This window comes from Bos indicus x Bos taurus, chromosome 27 (assembly GCF_003369695.1).
Source record: "Bos indicus x Bos taurus breed Angus x Brahman F1 hybrid chromosome 27, Bos_hybrid_MaternalHap_v2.0, whole genome shotgun sequence".
Taxonomy (NCBI): Eukaryota; Metazoa; Chordata; class Mammalia; order Artiodactyla; family Bovidae; genus Bos; species Bos indicus x Bos taurus.
Window position 1 is genome coordinate 41,995,099 of NC_040102.1, and position 16,964 is coordinate 42,012,062.

A 16,964-nucleotide genomic window follows, 5' to 3' on the forward strand; every position below is an offset into this window, starting at 1 on the left:
AAGGGAAAAATATAAATTAAAAGAAATAAAATGACCAGTGTCCTACAAGTCACCCCAGGAACCCAAATAATCAAAGTTTTTTTAAATGAATTATAGTTGATTTATAATATTGCGTTATTTTCAGGTATATAGCACAGTGATTCAGATATTCTTCAGATTATATTCCATTCCAGGTTGTTACAATATACTGAGTATAATTCCCGTTGTTTTTGCTCAGTTGCTAAGTCAGGTCCGACTCTCTGCGACCCCATGGACTGCCGCATGCCAGGCTCCCCTGTCCTCCATGACTACTACAGTCTATGGCGCTGCAAAGAGTCAGACGTGACTGAGCAACCAACACTTTCACACTTTTCACTTTTTCATATACACAAATACAAACATATATTTATATTACTTATTAATTTATTGAAATGTGATAATGACTTGTGATTCCGATATAAATAAGTATGAATGCCAAAAGCAAAGATATAATGATGTTTTTATTAATATAGAACATATGAAAAACCACAGTAACAGTAAATCTGAGTTTTACATACCCTTTCAATGCAAGGTTGCTCAAAGTGGAAAGCATCTACAAAGATAAACCAGAAAGAGATTTTTAAAAGACAGGATTAAAATAAATAACCTTGCTGGGACTCTGCTAAATCATATACTCCAAAAAAAAAAAGCAACCCCAACAAACTAAAGAAAAATATATCCATGTGAATATAACCTCCATATTCTTAGTAAATACTATCCTGTACAAAGTAAGTAATACTCAATCAGTTTTATGTGAACAATTTCTCCAAAAATGAATTCGAAGAGTGTGAGGAAACCATTCCCACAAGGAGTGTTTTGCAGAGCCCTCTAGAGTGTCTGGAGCTGCTGACAACTGGAAATACCAAGAGAAAAACTGAAAAGCAGGAGGGAAGCAACTGAAATGGCTTCACCAATTTCACAGAAGAAAAATGCTATGCTTAGGATGGCTTTGAAATAAATTTAAGTTTTAGAAAAATATAGTTTAATGGGTCAACAAACATTGCAAACGTATAAGGGTCCACACCTGTGGACCTCAGTTGGTAAATCATCTGCCTGCAATGCAGGAGACCCAGGTTTGATCCCTGGGTTGGGAAGATCCCCTGGAGAAGGGAATGGCAACCCACTCCAGTATTCTGGCCTGGAGAATCCCATGGACAGAGGAGCCTGGCGGGCTACAGTCCACGAGGTCACAAAGAGTCAGACACGACTGAGCAGCTAACACTTTCACTATTTTCACAGATGGATAACTATTAGATTATTTCAGCCATGACACCCATTCAGCCTCAGCCAAAAACCTAGCAGGCTTTGATAAACTGTTATGACAGACATACAGTATTTGGAATGATTCAAGACAGGATAATTTCTGAGGCATGACACACACTCCGTGATGCTTTTGATAAACTGCTCCCCTTTGCCAGCTCGTGCCTTCCCTTCCTTTCCACCTAGGCCGACTCTACGTGAAGGGACGGTAGGGAGTCTATATGCCTAACGCTGAAACCAGCAAGACACCTGCACATACCCCACGCTGGCCTATCAGAATTAGAAATAGGTGAGCTTTGTGCTTCCTGTCTTATTCAGCTCCCTCTCATCGTACGGTGACCCCTGACACCCACACAGCTCACAGAATCAGCAAAACCTCTCAGTGCCTGAGCAAGTCACCCCACCAGCTTGACAACTACTTTTTCATGATAAGAGGCTTTTAGTTCTCAGCTAGTCAACTCTGGCATGGCAGTTTAAAAACGCATTTTAATTAAAATGATTCCCATAAGACTGAAAACATTTATATAGGAACCAAGGTACTAGGTAAAGAATTACAGAAAAAATCAGGGTGGCAGTAGATAGCAAATTAAGCAAAATGCTTCTGCTTTCAAAAGTATGTATTTTTGCCCACCTATGAGAAAAGGAACAGTGATTAAATAAGTCTTACTAAAAGATCTTTATTTTCTTCTCTTAATAGTCTAACAGGACTGAAAGAATTATAAGAACGTGGTATACCAAGATTTGCAAGACATTTGCTAAGCTATCCTATGATATTCAAGATAGAGAAGTAGGTGGATCTTTAGTTAATTGAAGGACCAAACTCAAACAGTACTAATTAATAGTTTGAGATCAAGTTGCAACTTGTAAAGTGTGACACGCTTTGGACCTTGTCCAGTCCCTTTTAACACTTTTCGGGTAATTTTCACGGAAGAACAAAAACGAGAAATTTACACATGCCACAGAACTAAGAAGGGCAGTTAACATCAGAATTAATCTTTTTAAAAAGACTGTAAAGAGATGAAAAATACAATGAAACACAATGAATTCTTTCAGTACTTTTCAAGGTCTCAGTGTATTTCAGATCCTGTGCCAGGAATTTGGTTTATAAAAATTGTAAAACTTTGGCAGATCTGACTCACAGACTATCTTTTCTTACATTTTTATACAATGTTTAAAGGCTACTTTCCATTTATAGTTATTTCAAAACACAGGCTATGTTCCCCATTTGTACAATATACCCTTGAGAATACCTTATACCCAGCAGGTTACACCTACCGCTCCCCAAACCCATGCTGCCCTTCCCCCTCCCACTGGTAACCACTGGCTTGTTCTCTGTATCTGTGAGTTTGTTTCTTTTGCTTCATTCACTCGTTTGTGGTGTTTTTCAGATTCCACATATCAATGATATCATATAGTACACGTCTTTCTCTGACTTAGTTCACTTAGCATAAAACCCTCCAAGTTCATCCATGTTGCTGCAAATGGCAAACTTTTGTTCTGTTCATGGCTGAGTAGTATTCCCTCGTGTGCATACATACACCGCATCTTCTTTATCCATTCATCTGTGGATGGACATTTAGGTTGCTTCCACATCTTGCCTATTGGAAATACCAATATTCTGAATACTGGGGTGCATGTACCGCTTCAAATTAGTGGGGTGGGCTTTTTAAACATTTATACACACATAGGAGTGGACCTGCTGTGTCCTATGGTAGCTCTATTATTAGTTTTTTGAGGCGCCTCCGTACTGTTCTCCATAGTGGCAGCACCCACTCACATTCCCACCAACAGGGTAAGAGGGTTCCCTTTTTTCCACGTTCTTGCCAGCATTTGTTATGTGCCCTTTTGGATGATAGCCATTTTGACAGGTGTAAGGTGATTGTGGTTTTGATTTGCATTTCCATTATGAATAGTGACGCTGAGCATCTTTTAATATGATCTCAGGCTCATTTTACACTTTCCCTCCCTACACCTGGAATCAGCCTCTTCTCCAGGGAACTGCTGTCTTTCAGTGGGGAAAGGTAACAGCAAGATCTGGGCATAGGTATACTCATTGCTCTGGGAACTGCCTTTTATGTGGATGGAACAGGAACTGAAATATCATGAGCTCATATTGATGGTAACCATTCAAACTGGACATTGTAGGATTCTTCCCTAGCTTCTTTCATTTTATAACTTTTATTTCATTTGTAACTTTCTGTTATGCTGAATATCTTGAGTTCTAATAACATGCTTATCTGTTTTTATATATAAACATTAAAAATTTTTAAAGTTGCAATACTGCTATTAGTAATAACGAAATTACTGAACAAAGTTCAAGATTTCTGTGAAGTTTCATGTCCTTAAAATGTAACTCACTAAAGATTTCTCACTTTTTTATATACCAAATTCCCACACGTTCTTGGTATACTCTAAGATTTTATATTCTGTTCTATTCTGATCCATTCTTCTGTCCAGGGATAACTGAATCTTAATAGGTATGTGATAAATCAAGTGAATCTCTAACTGAAGGTGGGGAACAGCAGACACAGTTTCTGATACAAAAGCCTCGAACAGGTTCTTCTCTTTCAGTTGTTCATTCATTTTCCAGTTCACACTCTGGCAAAGGAACACACCTAAAACTTCCAAGTTTTGGTTTAAAGTTTCAAAGGAGAAATAATCTTAAAGTTTTGGGAAGACTTGAAACTGAAAAGCATGAATTAGGCATCCAATTCAATCAAAAACAGTATTTGTATATATGAAAATTTCACTTCTGTAAGCTATAAAAATTCGTGTATTGTTTTCAGTTTTTTTTTTTTTAATCAAAGATCAGATAGGAACTACTTAGGAGGAGCGAAATTTGCTTTTGTTTATCCTGGAGCAGAGTTTAAAATACAAAGAGCTTTCAAAGTAAGCTGAATGCCATCAACTCGGAGAGAAATTCAGCAAGTATCCCTTGAATAGCTTTCCTGAAAGAAGTGATTTATTTGAGAGAATTAATAAAGATAGCTTTGTTTAGTGTTACAAAATGGCATAAAGAAACCAGCAAAATGACTGTACAAGGAGATGACTCAATTCTTTATAAAAAAAACTTTTCTAAGTTTTGCAATGAGTCAGTTTAATGCGGGACAATAAAATAACAGACAGACATCAAAACCAATTATGAAAATAATCTACCACCTCAGATATTTGCCTTCTTAGTGTGTTTCCATTTTCTTTCAAAAATGCCAGCTTAGTATTTAAGTAGGATGGGAGCTGACAAAGTCAAAGTATTACATTTTCTAATATATAAAATATTTTATTAATATCAGAGTATTAATATGTAGCTCTTCACTAAATGATGAAATATTACATGTATATTAAAGCATTATTATTAAAAGCTTTAAATTCCTCAGATATTTAAAAAGTAACTTACATTTCAGTAAGAATGCGTTTGTAAATAGACCACCATAATGCCATAAAGCTTTTAGTGAGATCTCTTCTCCCTGAACGTCCTAAAGAGAACGGCTTTCTATGACCAAAAGTATAAGACAACAATGTTAATTAGCATATAGAATATCCCCCAAACAACAGTACTTTAAGAGACTGGCAGTGAGAATTCCACTTGTGAAATATGCTACATATTTTACTGTCAACAATAAAAAATAATCACAGTGTAATTACAGAAGCAGGCAAATGCTGAGAGATACTGTTCAGACAGTGTGACTGGTCCTTATTTACCGATAGTTTTACAGTACTCCACAAATGATCATGAATCAAGACTGCAAAGAATGGCAACGAAATGCAGGTTCCTACAGCCTTAATTTCTTTGAAAAACCGCTGGCAGTTTTTCTCAGGTAGCTGAAGATTATCAGGTAGTTCAGAATACATGTATATAATGTCACATTCCATCCATTTGAAGCTCAATTTCAAGTTTTCATTCTTTTTCCTCTTTATTAACTATCCTTCCCAGGAGCAGTCATTGTAAAGGAAATTAATGGTAATTTTTGTCCAAATGCCCGTTTTGTGTTATTTATTAATCTTGTTATTTATTTGTATCTTGTTACTTCTGAAAAGGAAATGCAATACGTGACAGCCCTTAAAGGTAAATCATTGAAAATCCCATTAAAAATCATGTGGTCACTACAATCTAAAAGCTGTAAGTAACAAGACCACTGAAAGAAGGAAAGGGAATGGGACCCATGTAACAAAGGAGGAACAACAGGCCCAAACACTGGGCTAAGGAAAAGGCTGCTTCTGCGCGCCTCAGCCGTGCGCTTCCTGGCGGCCAGCGCTGTTGGCAGATGTGCGTATTTCTGTCCGGGAACTTTATCAGGCGGCGTTTTCACTGGCAGAAAGCGTAGTATTTAGGTACCGAGGAAGCCACTTCTGGGTGCCAAGCAAATGTTTTCCACTAGCGCTTGAAGTCACTTTACACTTTACAAAGACTCCTCTGGCACTTTCAAAGAGGGATGACAAGGAGTGACGAGTACACACCAGATTCCATGCACAGAAGAGGTAACCAGCGGGGACCCACTGCCGCACAGGGGACTCTGCTCAGTGCTCTGCGGTGACCTCAGTGGGAAGGGACCAGAAATGAGGGCATGTGTGTACACGCGCAGCTGCTGCGCCCCGCCGTACCGCAGAAACTCACAGGACGCTGTAAGCGCCTGCACTCAGCAGAAACTCAGAGAGCAGTGGTGACAGGGGTGCGTGCTGCCAGTGTTGGAAAATCCAGCTGCACGCTTCCCGACACAGGTGACGAGCGCTCAGCGGAGAGGAGACTTGTGACGACACTGGGGAGAGTGTGATGGGCGACTCCTGCCTGTTGCTTCCCTGCCCCACCTGCAAGGCCCACCCTTACCTCGGTGCTGGAGCTGCTCTTGAACACCGAACAGACTCCAGCTTCAGCGTTAATCTGAAGCAGTAACAGCCTGGGAGGCTCTCTGAGATCAGTGGCTGTCACACTGGTCCCAGGGGTCTTGGAAGGCTACCAAATGCAGCGGGTCCTGAGCTTCCAGGGTTTTAAAGGAAAAGCTCTTTTTCAGTTTACATGTGTTTAAACTCCCACACCTAAAACCTCTTTCAGTTATTAACAAGCTCATCCGAAATGATGTTTACGCCAGTCCCTTGGAAGGCTGCCTTGAGGGAATAAGGTACTGACATGTGAGTGACCAGCCTTGCATACGTATTAAATACCTTTCTTGGAGAAGTGCGAGAGTTACGAGGGCTAAAAAGAGATGCTGATGATCCAGATCGGCGATGAGGAGGCAGAACAACCTTAGGATAAGTTTTCTGGCACAAAACAAAAGCACCTGCCTACTTCACTTTTCTTTTTTTTCACCTGAGAGAGAAAAAATTAAGAAGACTCTCCACAGAGCTGCCTTTAAATTCATTTGTCTTGATTAGAGCAGTCAGAGTGGTGACTAACAGTATTAAAATTACTTGGAAGTATTTATAACTCCATGTCTTATGATTAGTAGCAACAGTAGCAAGCAATGGTAGAACCAAGTAGCATCTGGTAAGTAGGGAGTTTACAGTTTACAAGAATTTACACTTGACCCCTTGTGTGCGTCCCTTAATACTCATAATAATTCTGAGAAATACAGATATATTTCTACCAGTCAGTTTAACAGATGAATAAATCAAGGCTTACAGAGGTTAAGCAGCCTCTGATAACATACGTACTATAATCTAAGACTTAGGTTCACTTCCTATAACTTTGCAAAGCTCATGTTCTTCCAAAAGCCTCATTTGTTAAATTAAACATTTCAGTTGCTGGTGCATTTTGTCTGCTCAGAAAGAGCAACATTAACTTGATTTTTCTTATTATTTAGAAAAGAAACAACTATTAGCCTTACGCAAGGCTTACAATATACACTAACGTTACTAACAAGCCATTTCAGTAAAAAAAACAAGTATATGATTTTCCTTTTAAAAAATACACTAACAGTTCATCTTCTTGACTCCAGTAAAACTTATTAATATTTTTGCAGTGATTTTTTTTTGTTGTTTTTGGTTTCTGTGGTTATAGAAAGCTTCTCAAAAGTCTCTTCATCCTGCTATGTGATCTGAGCCCTCAAGACCCCTTTCTCCGTCATGAATGACGGGGGCAACAGTCGCTGTGATGTAAACACTCTACAGCTGAGTGTCAGCGGTACATACTTACAGGACGCACAAAAACAGACAACATATTCATTTCATCCTGCTTTAATGACTGAAAATTTCAAAACAAAACATAACTGAAGAAATTATAACTTGAGTTTCTTTCAGATCATCTAGAGTGGAATTTGAACAACAGGCATATGTTTCAGACAAGACGACAAGAAATTCATGACAGTCAGTCAGTAAACTATGCTCGCATATTTTGTGCTGACTAAAAGCTGGATACTTCTTGCTCTCTGCTGCTGTGCTGTTTTGAAGTCTCCAGGAGCAGCCCTTCTAATGTTTTTTTCTGGATGAGAATGCAGTTGGCCACACACTCTGGAGAGAGGCAACTGGCTGTGCGATTAAGACAGGAGAACTGCTATTGAGACACGAATAATCCAGATTAGCTGTCTCTTTTGCTTAACATTTAGCTAATTTGTCAAATTTCTCACTGGTTTTCTATAAAGATCTTTACATTTATGATTCAATCAGGACTTTTACTGTGTGCAAATTTGAGAGAAATAAGGCTTTAGTGCTTGAGTTCTAGCAAATATGCACAGAAATGAGTACTAAGCCAGAATTTCCAAACCGGTTTTCTGGTTGTGTGAATGATCCAGGCACTTCTTTCCCTCTGTGATGCTTTGAATCAGTAGTCATTTTGTGGCTCTCAAATATATTTATTTCTCTAACGGTTTGCTGAATCCTTGGAGTTCAAAGACAAAAGAATTAGGCTATCGATTATGAAGGGGGAAAAAGAATGGGGCAAGACTGAGTCTGGTTTTCAGTGGTCTAGTCTATTTTCACCCTTTCTATTGGTCTATTTTGACCAAATCATAGAAATGTTAGGCTTTACTGGGGGGAGGGGGTCGTTGGCTGTTTAGTTGCCAGTGAAAGTCGCTCGCTCAGTTGTGTCCGACTCTTTGCCACCCCATGGACTATAGCCTGCCAGGCTCCTCTGTCCATGGAATTCCCCAGGCCAGAATGCTGGAGTGGGTAGCCTTTGCCTTCTCCAGGGGATCCTCCCAATCCAGGGATCAAACTCAGGTCTCCTGTATTGCAGGCAGATTCTCTCCCGTCTGAGCCACCAGGGAAGCCCAAAAATACCAGAGAGGGTAGCCTATCCCTTCTTCAGCGGATCTTCCTGACCCAGGAGTCGAACCAGGGTCTCCTGCATGGCAGGAGGATTCTTTACCAGCTGAGCCACCAGGGAAGCCCAAGAATACCGGAGTGGGTAGCCTATCCCTTCTTCAGCGGATCTTCCTGACCCAGGAATTGAACCGGGGTCTCCAGCATGGCAGGAGGATTCTTTACCAGCTGAGCTACCAGGGAAGTCTATGGAGTTGCTAAGTAGTGTCCAATTCTTTGCAACCCTGTGGACTGTAGCCTGCCAGTCTTCTCTGCCCATGGGATTTTCCAGCCAAGAATACTGGAGTGGGTTGCCATTCTCTTCTCTAGGGGATCTTCTTGATCCAGGGATCAAACCCACATCTCCTGCATTGGCAGGTGGATTCTCTACCACTGAGCCACTGGGGAAGCCATTTTGGGGAGGGAATGGGGTAAATTTCTGAAATAATATAAATAATATTATTTCTTGGATCAGTAGATTAATACAGACCATCATTTCTTGGGAATGTTAGCAGATGTCATATGCAAATGAGTCCATCTTCAAAAAGCTGAGACACAGGAAGTTAAATTGAAATAGACATCTTTACTACTGGGTGTCACAGAAACATATTTGTTAAAAATGTTCAAAGAAAGGGATATGGAAGAAAGCATTTGTTGGAAATTCACTTCACCATGGAATCCTTTTAATGGAGTATGTACTAACTTCTCACAGATTAGGAAAACACTAAATTCTAAATTAAATTTAAAAACCAACCATGCTATAAAACCCTAAACTAAGTGTCTGAAATATAAATCACTGATTGAGACTATCTCAAATTTATAAACTTTGTATTTGAAGGGTATATTAAAAATAGTCTGTACAGGCCAAACTGCAGGTCAGCTCACTGACAGAATATACCTAAACATCAAGAAAAAGTTTTATGTCAGGTTTACAAATGAAGCTTAAAACACAAAGCCAACACTGTGTGTATGTATTTTATATAATGGTTTGTGGAAAGCAGTGCATTTCTTTAAAATGTATTAGTTCATTTGTCCATGACTTATAATCTATGAAATTAACCAGCACCCACAAAAGGATAACACATCACAGAATACACTGTGTGTCTGGGGGCAGCGTGGGTGATGGTAAGTGAATTAAATACCTTAAGTGGGGGGGAAGTAGAAAATTTTCACAAATTTAACAAATCTTTTTATTTTGAATCTATATGAAGTATTTTTATTTAAACCAGGTAGGTATGCTAACAGTTTTATTCAAAACATTGGCTTAGAAGGCGAATTCTTTTAAATGAAATGAAAATTTGGTTTTATTTTAAACAAATGCCCACATACGTAGTAGTCACATGTATTTGAAATAAAGCTTCTTCTTAAAACACTAAGGCTGGATTTTGTTTGTAGGCTCTTTAAGTATTTTTATCTTCAGCACTGCTGTAACTTACATTTGATTTCATTAAAAGAAGGCAAGTCAGCTTTGCCTTAACTATCCTGTGGCAATACAGGAAACAGGATCTTTTAAATATATATTTCTTTTTATTCATTTATTTATTTGGCTGTGCTGAGTCTTGGTTGCAGCACTCCAGATCTTCGTTGCGGTGTGAGAGATCCTTTAGTTTCGGCATGTGGGATCTAGTTCCCTGACCAGGAATCAAACCAGGGACCCCCACGTTGGGAGCAAGTTGTCTTAATTGTTGGACCACCAAGGAAGTCCCAAGAAACATGGTTAGTTTTGAAGGAAAAAAATTACGGATGACTTAGAAAATAATGTTCATTCGAAAAATTATCTGAATCTAGAGACCGATGGTGGTGATGGCTGTATAAAAATTCAATGTACTTAATGCCTCTGCAGTGCACATTTAAAATTATTTAAATGGCGAATTTATGCTGTACATGTGTATATACATATAATCACAATTTAAAAATTAAATTTAAAAGCATCTGGTTATAAAAGTACATTTTTATTACAGAAGATTTAGAACATAGTGAAAAACTCAAGCTAGCTACTGTAGAAAACTCAAACGGTAAACAATTTGATGGGCCAGACTTCCAGTTTTAATTGTACTTGTTTTCGTAATTATACATATGCTTTATACGTTTAAAATAATCTTTCAAGGTTTTTAAAAATATTTAGAGCTCATAGGCTTGCTTTCAACTTATACTTCAAGCTTAGCTTTAATCCACTGTAAGTATGCAGAGTAACAACGTCAAGAAGAGTAAAATGCCGTCCCTGGAAGCTCATTACTTTTACTTGTTTTACATTTGGGCGAAATAAAAGTGAATGCTTAGTTTATTTCTAAGAAAGCAAAGTATACATTAATTCATTTAAAACATTATGCAGGGTAGTAAAATTAAGGGTTATAAACAATGGTTTATTCAAAAGTCATAATAATTATTATGAACAGGGTAAAAGGTAAAGTTTTTGACTTAGCTACTCTCCTGTGTGGATCACAATAAACTGTGGAAAATTCTTCAAGAGATGGGAATACCAGACCACCTGACCTGTCTTTTGAGAAACCTACATGCAAGTCAGGAAGCAACATTTAGAACTGGACATGGAACAGACTGGTTCCAAATAGGAAAAGGAGTATATCAAGGCTGTATATTGTCACCCTGCTTATTTAACTTCTATGCAGAGTACATCATGAGAAATGCTGGGCTGGAAGAAGCACAAGCTGGAATCAAGATTGCTGGGAGAAATATCAATAACCTCAGATATGCAGATGACACCACCCTTATGGCAGAAAGTGAAGAGGAACTAAAAAGCCTCTTGATGAAAGTGAAAGAGCAGAGTGAAAAAGTTGGCTTAACGCTCAACATTCAGAAAACAAAGATCATGGCATCTGGTCCTATCACTTCATGGGAAGTAGATGGGGAAACAGTGGAAACAGTGTCAGACTTTATATCTAGGGGGCTCCAAAATCACTGCAGATGGTGATTTCAGCCATGAAATTAAAAGACGCTAACTCCTTGGAAGGAAAATTATGACCAACCTAGATAGCATATTCAAAAGCAGAGACATTACTTTGCCAACAAAGGTCCATCTAGTCAAGGCTATGGTTTTTCCTGTGGTCATGTATGGATGTGAGAGTTGGACTATGAAGAAAGCTGAGTGCCGAAGAACTGATGCTTTTGAGCTGTGGTGTTGGAGAAGACTCTTGAGAGTCCCTTGAACTGCAAGGAGATCCAACCAGTCCATTCTAAAGGAGATCAGTCCTGGGTGTTCTTTGGAAGGACTGATGCTAAAGCTGAAACTCCAATACTTTGGCCACCTCATGCGAAGAGCTGACTCACTGGAAAAGACTCTGATGCTGGGAGGGATTGGGGGCAGGAGGAGAAGGGGACGTCAGAGGATGAGATGGCTGGATGGCATCACTGACTCGATGGACGTGAGTCTGGGTGAACTCCAGGAGTTGTTGATGGACAGGGAGGCCTGGCGTGCTGCGATTCATGGGGTCGCAAGGAGTCGGACACGACTGAGCAACTGAACTGAACTGAACTCTGCTCAAAAGTCTGGTGACACAGGAGGTAGTGTAAACTTCCCTGATGCCTCAATATATAAAACACTTCACCATCCTCAGCCATCAGTCACTAACGCAAGAGGTTGGTTCATCCTTTTATGATACATGGTCTGCTCTTGAGCAAGACCATCTCGTTTTCTAAAATGAGAGAGCAATATGGTTTTTTACTTCTAAAAGAACTGAGATTGTTTAGCTTTTATATTATGGTTTTGAAATCACTAGTTTGCTAATATGTTTAAGTAACACAAGTTGCAGAGAAATAATTGTACCAAAAGAAAAAAGAAAGGAGAAGAAAGGGAGAAAAGAACAACAGTTGCAATAAAGTAGTTCTCATATGTCACTTCCTGAGAAATAAAACTAGATTCTGACTTTTTAAGGATCTATAGGAATAAAAAGCACAAACTTTCACCAATTCCTAAAGACGGATTAAATTATTTTGTTACGAAAAGACATTTAAAGGGTGATCAGCAGGATTTCTTCCAGGGATGCCAGGAATGGTTCAGTATCTGCAAATCAATCAACGATTGACTTGAAGTTGAAAAACAAAAGTCACGTAATCATCTCAATAGATGCAGATAAAATCTTTGTACAAAATTTAAAATTCATTCATGATAAAAACTCTCCACAAAATGGGTATACAGGGAAATTCTTCAGCATAACAAAGACCATTAGTCCACAGTTAACATCATACTCACAACTCAAGTGTGAAAAGCTGAAGCATTTCCTCTGAGTCAAGACAAGAGTACCCATTTTGGCCACTTTTATTCAACACAGTATTGGAAGTCCTAACCATAGCAATCAGGCCAGAGAAAGAAATAAAAGGGATCCAAATTAGAAAGAAAGAAGTAAAACTGTTAATGTTTGCAGATGCCATGATCCTATGCATAGAAAATCCTCCTGACATCTCCAAAAACCTACTAGTCAATGAATTCTGTAAAGTTCTAGGATACAAAACTAATCTACAGAAATCTGTCGCATATCTACACACTAACAACAAAGAATCAGCAAGAAAAATTAAGAAAACAATTCCATTTATAATCATGTCAAAGAGAATAAAATACCCAGAAATAAAATTATCTAAGGAGATAAAAAGACCTGTAATTGGAAAACTGTACAACACTGATGAAAGAAATAAAAGATAATACAAACTACAGATTCTTTTCATTTTTTTAATAGCATGTTAATGGATCGAAGGAATTTGTATTATTAATATTGCCATACTTCCCAAGGCAATCTGCAGATTCAATGCAATCCTTATGAAAATACCAATGGCATTTTTCACAAAACTAGAACAGACAATTCTAAGATTTGTATGAAAACACAAAAGACCCTGAATAGACAAAACAGTCTTAAGAAAGAACAAACAAAGCTGAGGAATCACACTCCCTGACTTCAGACTGTACTTCAAAGCTACAGCAATGCACACAGTACGGCACTGGCAAAAAAACAGATACACAGATCAAAGGGGCAGAATTGAGCCCAGAAATAACCCACACTTACAAGGGCAGCTAGTCCACGAAAAAGGAGGCAAGAGCATACAACAGGGGAAAACAGCCTCTTCAATAGATGGTGTTGAGAAAACTGGACAGCTCCTTGCAAAAGTGTCAAACTGCTCTTTTACAGCATGCCCCAGAGTAGATGGAAAAAGACTCAAGACTTCAGTGTATGGCCCGAAACTATTAAGTCCTGGAAGGAACACAGGCAATATGGAATTTGACATCAGTCTTATTAGTAATATTTTTTGAATACATCCCTTCAGGCAAGCGAAACAAAAGTAAAAGTGAATGTGCACAGTGAACAAAATATTAACAAGGCAAAAAGGTCCCCGACTGAATGGAGTAATATATTTACAAATGATACAGCACATAAGGGTGCATCTGTATATCCCAACTGAACTCAAAACCAAAAAAGCAAACAGATGAAAACTGGGTAGAGGACGAGGTCCCTGGTGGTCCCTGGTTAAGAATCTGCCTGGTTAAGAATCTGCCTGCCAATGCAGGGACCTGGGTTTGATTCCTGGTTCAGAAAGACCCCACAGGAGGTGGAGCAACCAAGCCCGTTCCCACCACTACTGAGCGTGAGCACCCTGGGGCGGCGCTCCACAAGAGGAGCCACGCGAGGAGCAGCCCACGCACACCTGGAGGGCGGTCGGTGCAGCAACAGAGGCCCAGGGCAGCCACAGATGGATAAATATTCCTTTAACTGGGCAGAGAATTACAAATAGACATTTCCCCCTAAGAACACGTATGGGTGGCCAGTAGCCACACGAAAAGGTGCTCAATGTTACGAACTATCAGGGAAATAAAATCCAAAACCACAACTGGATGTCAGCTCACATCTATGAGAATGACTGTTATCAAAAAGACAGCAAATGATACGCATGGCCAAGGATGTGCAGAGAAGCAGACCCTCATGCACTGTTGGTGAGAATCCAAACTGATGCAATCTCTATGAAAAACCACCTGGGGCACCTCAGAAAATTAAAAATAGAACTACTGTAAGATGCAGAAATTCCACGCCTGGGTATTTGTCAGAAGAAAACAATAACATTGATTCAAAAATACACATGTACCCTATGCACACCAGAGCAATGTTTACAAAAGCCAAGATATGGACGCAACCTAAATGCCTATCAACAAAATAACAGATAAAGAAGATGTGGTAGATACACACAGTGGAATCCTGCTTTTTTTGGTTGTTTTGTGCTCAGTCACAAAAAAGAATGAAATCTTGCCATTTATAGAACACAGATGGACCTAGTGGGTATTATGCTAAGCTAAATCAGTCAGACTGGGGAAGACAAATACTGTATGGTTTCGCTTCTGTGGAGAATCTCAAAAGCAAATGAACACAGCAGAGCAGAAACAGAGTCACAGATAGCGAGAACAAACCGGCAGCTGCCAGAGGGGACTGCAGTGGGGGAGGAGAGAGACGAGGGCAACCAGGAGGAGCAAACTTTCAGTTACATGATAAATGAGTCATGGGTGTGAAACGCTCAGTGTGGGGAATACAGTCAGCAACTGTAACATCTTTGTTCGGTGACTTACTGTAACTAGAATTGTCACAGTGATCCTTTTGAAATGGCACAGAAACACTGCATTACTATCTGTGTACCAGGAATTAACTTAGTATTGAAGGTGAAACAAATTCATAGAAAAAGAGATCAGATTTGGGACTTCCACATGTGGGAGTGGAGGGTGGGCAAAAGGCACCAGACTTTCAGCTGTAAGACAAACAAGTACTGGGGGTGTAACGCACAACTCCGTGACCACAGTTAACACAGCTGAATGCCACACGTGAAAGCTGCGGAGGGCAAATCTTAAAGAGTTCTCACTGCAAGGGAAAAACTTGTTTTTCTATTTCTTTAATTTATAGTAAATCTCATATCTATATGGGATGATGGATGTTCACTAAAATTACTGTGCTCATCACTTCCATATATACGGGATAAGAGAAACTTTCCCATACTGAGTTATGCGGAATCATTCTGTCTTATGCAGGAGTTAACTTGAATTTTATGCTAAATGAAACAGCCTATTGGTGGCCTATCAAACATACACCATACATCTGCTTTGATTATTAAAGGAAAAGGCAACATTCACCAGAAGGAAAGAACATCTATGTTAAAAAAAAGAATGAACAACTCTTGACCTGGGATGCGGACGGTGGCCCTCCTCTGATGAGAGGACTCCCTTCCCGGCTGCTGAGCCACGCTGACTCATCAAGTACATACTGACTTAGTTGGAAGTCCTGAAGGAATGTCTCCCTGTTGTGTTGATGTTCTTGGTTCTGACAAGACAGAAAACTGATGAAAACTCTTCTTCTCCATGGTCATTTAGGAGGCTCTGTTCCAGGCTAGAGTCCTCAGTTTGGCTTAAGTGAAACTCTTTTCTATTCCTATTATAAACTGCTTATTGACCATTTTCACTGCCATATGTAAGTCAACCTTAAACTTATTGAGTGCTGAATGTCAATTATGTTTCAATGAAGTTGAAGGAAAAAAAAAAAAAGACTGGAAGCAATGCTTTTTGGTATACTTCCACTAGTTCACTACATAACTGGACATGTCTTCTGTGCATTTTAGAATCAAAATGTGCCAGTCTAACTATGTTCATTTAAAATTCCTAACTATGCTCAAACCTAGACATCGTATTAAAAAACAAACCTAGACATCATATTAAAAAGCAGAGACATAACTTTGCCAACCAAAGTCCGTATAGTGAAAACTATATAGTCAAGTATGGATGTGAGAGGTGGACCATAAAGAAAGAAGAAAGCTGAGTGTGAAAGAATTGATGCTTTTGAACTGTGATGTTGGAGAAGACTTTTCAGAGTCCCTTGGACTGCAAGGAGATCCAACCAGTCCATCCTAAAGGAAATCAGTCCTGGGTGTTCATTGGAAGAACTGATGCTGAAGCTAAAGCTCCAATACTCTGACCACCAGATGCAAAGAGCTGACTCACTGGAAAAGACCTGATGCTGGGCAAGACTGAGGGCAGGAGGAGAAGGAGACGACAGAGGATGAGATGGATGGATGGCATCACCGACTGGATGGACATGAGTTTGAGCAAGCTTGGGAGTTGGCGATGGACAGGGAGGCCTGGCGTGCTGCAGTCCGTGGGGTCGCAAAGAGTCAGACACGACTGAGTGACTGAACAGCAACAACCATGCTCTTATTAAAACTCAGCAAAATCTAAAGTGTGAGTTAGCAATTCTGAAACAACTATGTACATCAAAGCTTGGGCAAATAAACACATTGTGGATATTAAGAAACAAGTCTCTTTTGTCAGAGAAAAGAGCTCCAAATAATTCTTTATTTGTAGGGGAAGCTATGATCAACTTTGTAAAGTTGAACTGAAACTGGAGAAGCCAATAGTTTTAGACTGGACATTGATATAAAAATAGGATATGTATACATTACATCTCCCCTAGCTCTGTTCATGA

At 39.4% G+C, this 16,964-nt stretch overlaps 1 protein-coding gene across 2 annotated transcripts in view; it reads right to left on the minus strand.

Annotated features, from left to right (window-relative positions):
* Positions 1-16,964, minus strand: part of LOC113885060 (ubiquitin-conjugating enzyme E2 E2) — a 374,924-nt gene that overhangs the window by 207,089 nt on the left and 150,871 nt on the right. The window contains exon 1 of one of the 2 annotated variants that reach the window (XM_027530188.1): positions 537-571. The exons of the other annotated variant lie outside the window; for it this stretch is intronic. Coding sequence (XP_027385989.1) covers positions 537-571 — 35 coding nt within the window. Of the gene's footprint in view, positions 1-536; positions 572-16,964 lie in introns of those variants that run through there. 2 annotated transcript variants of the gene reach the window in all.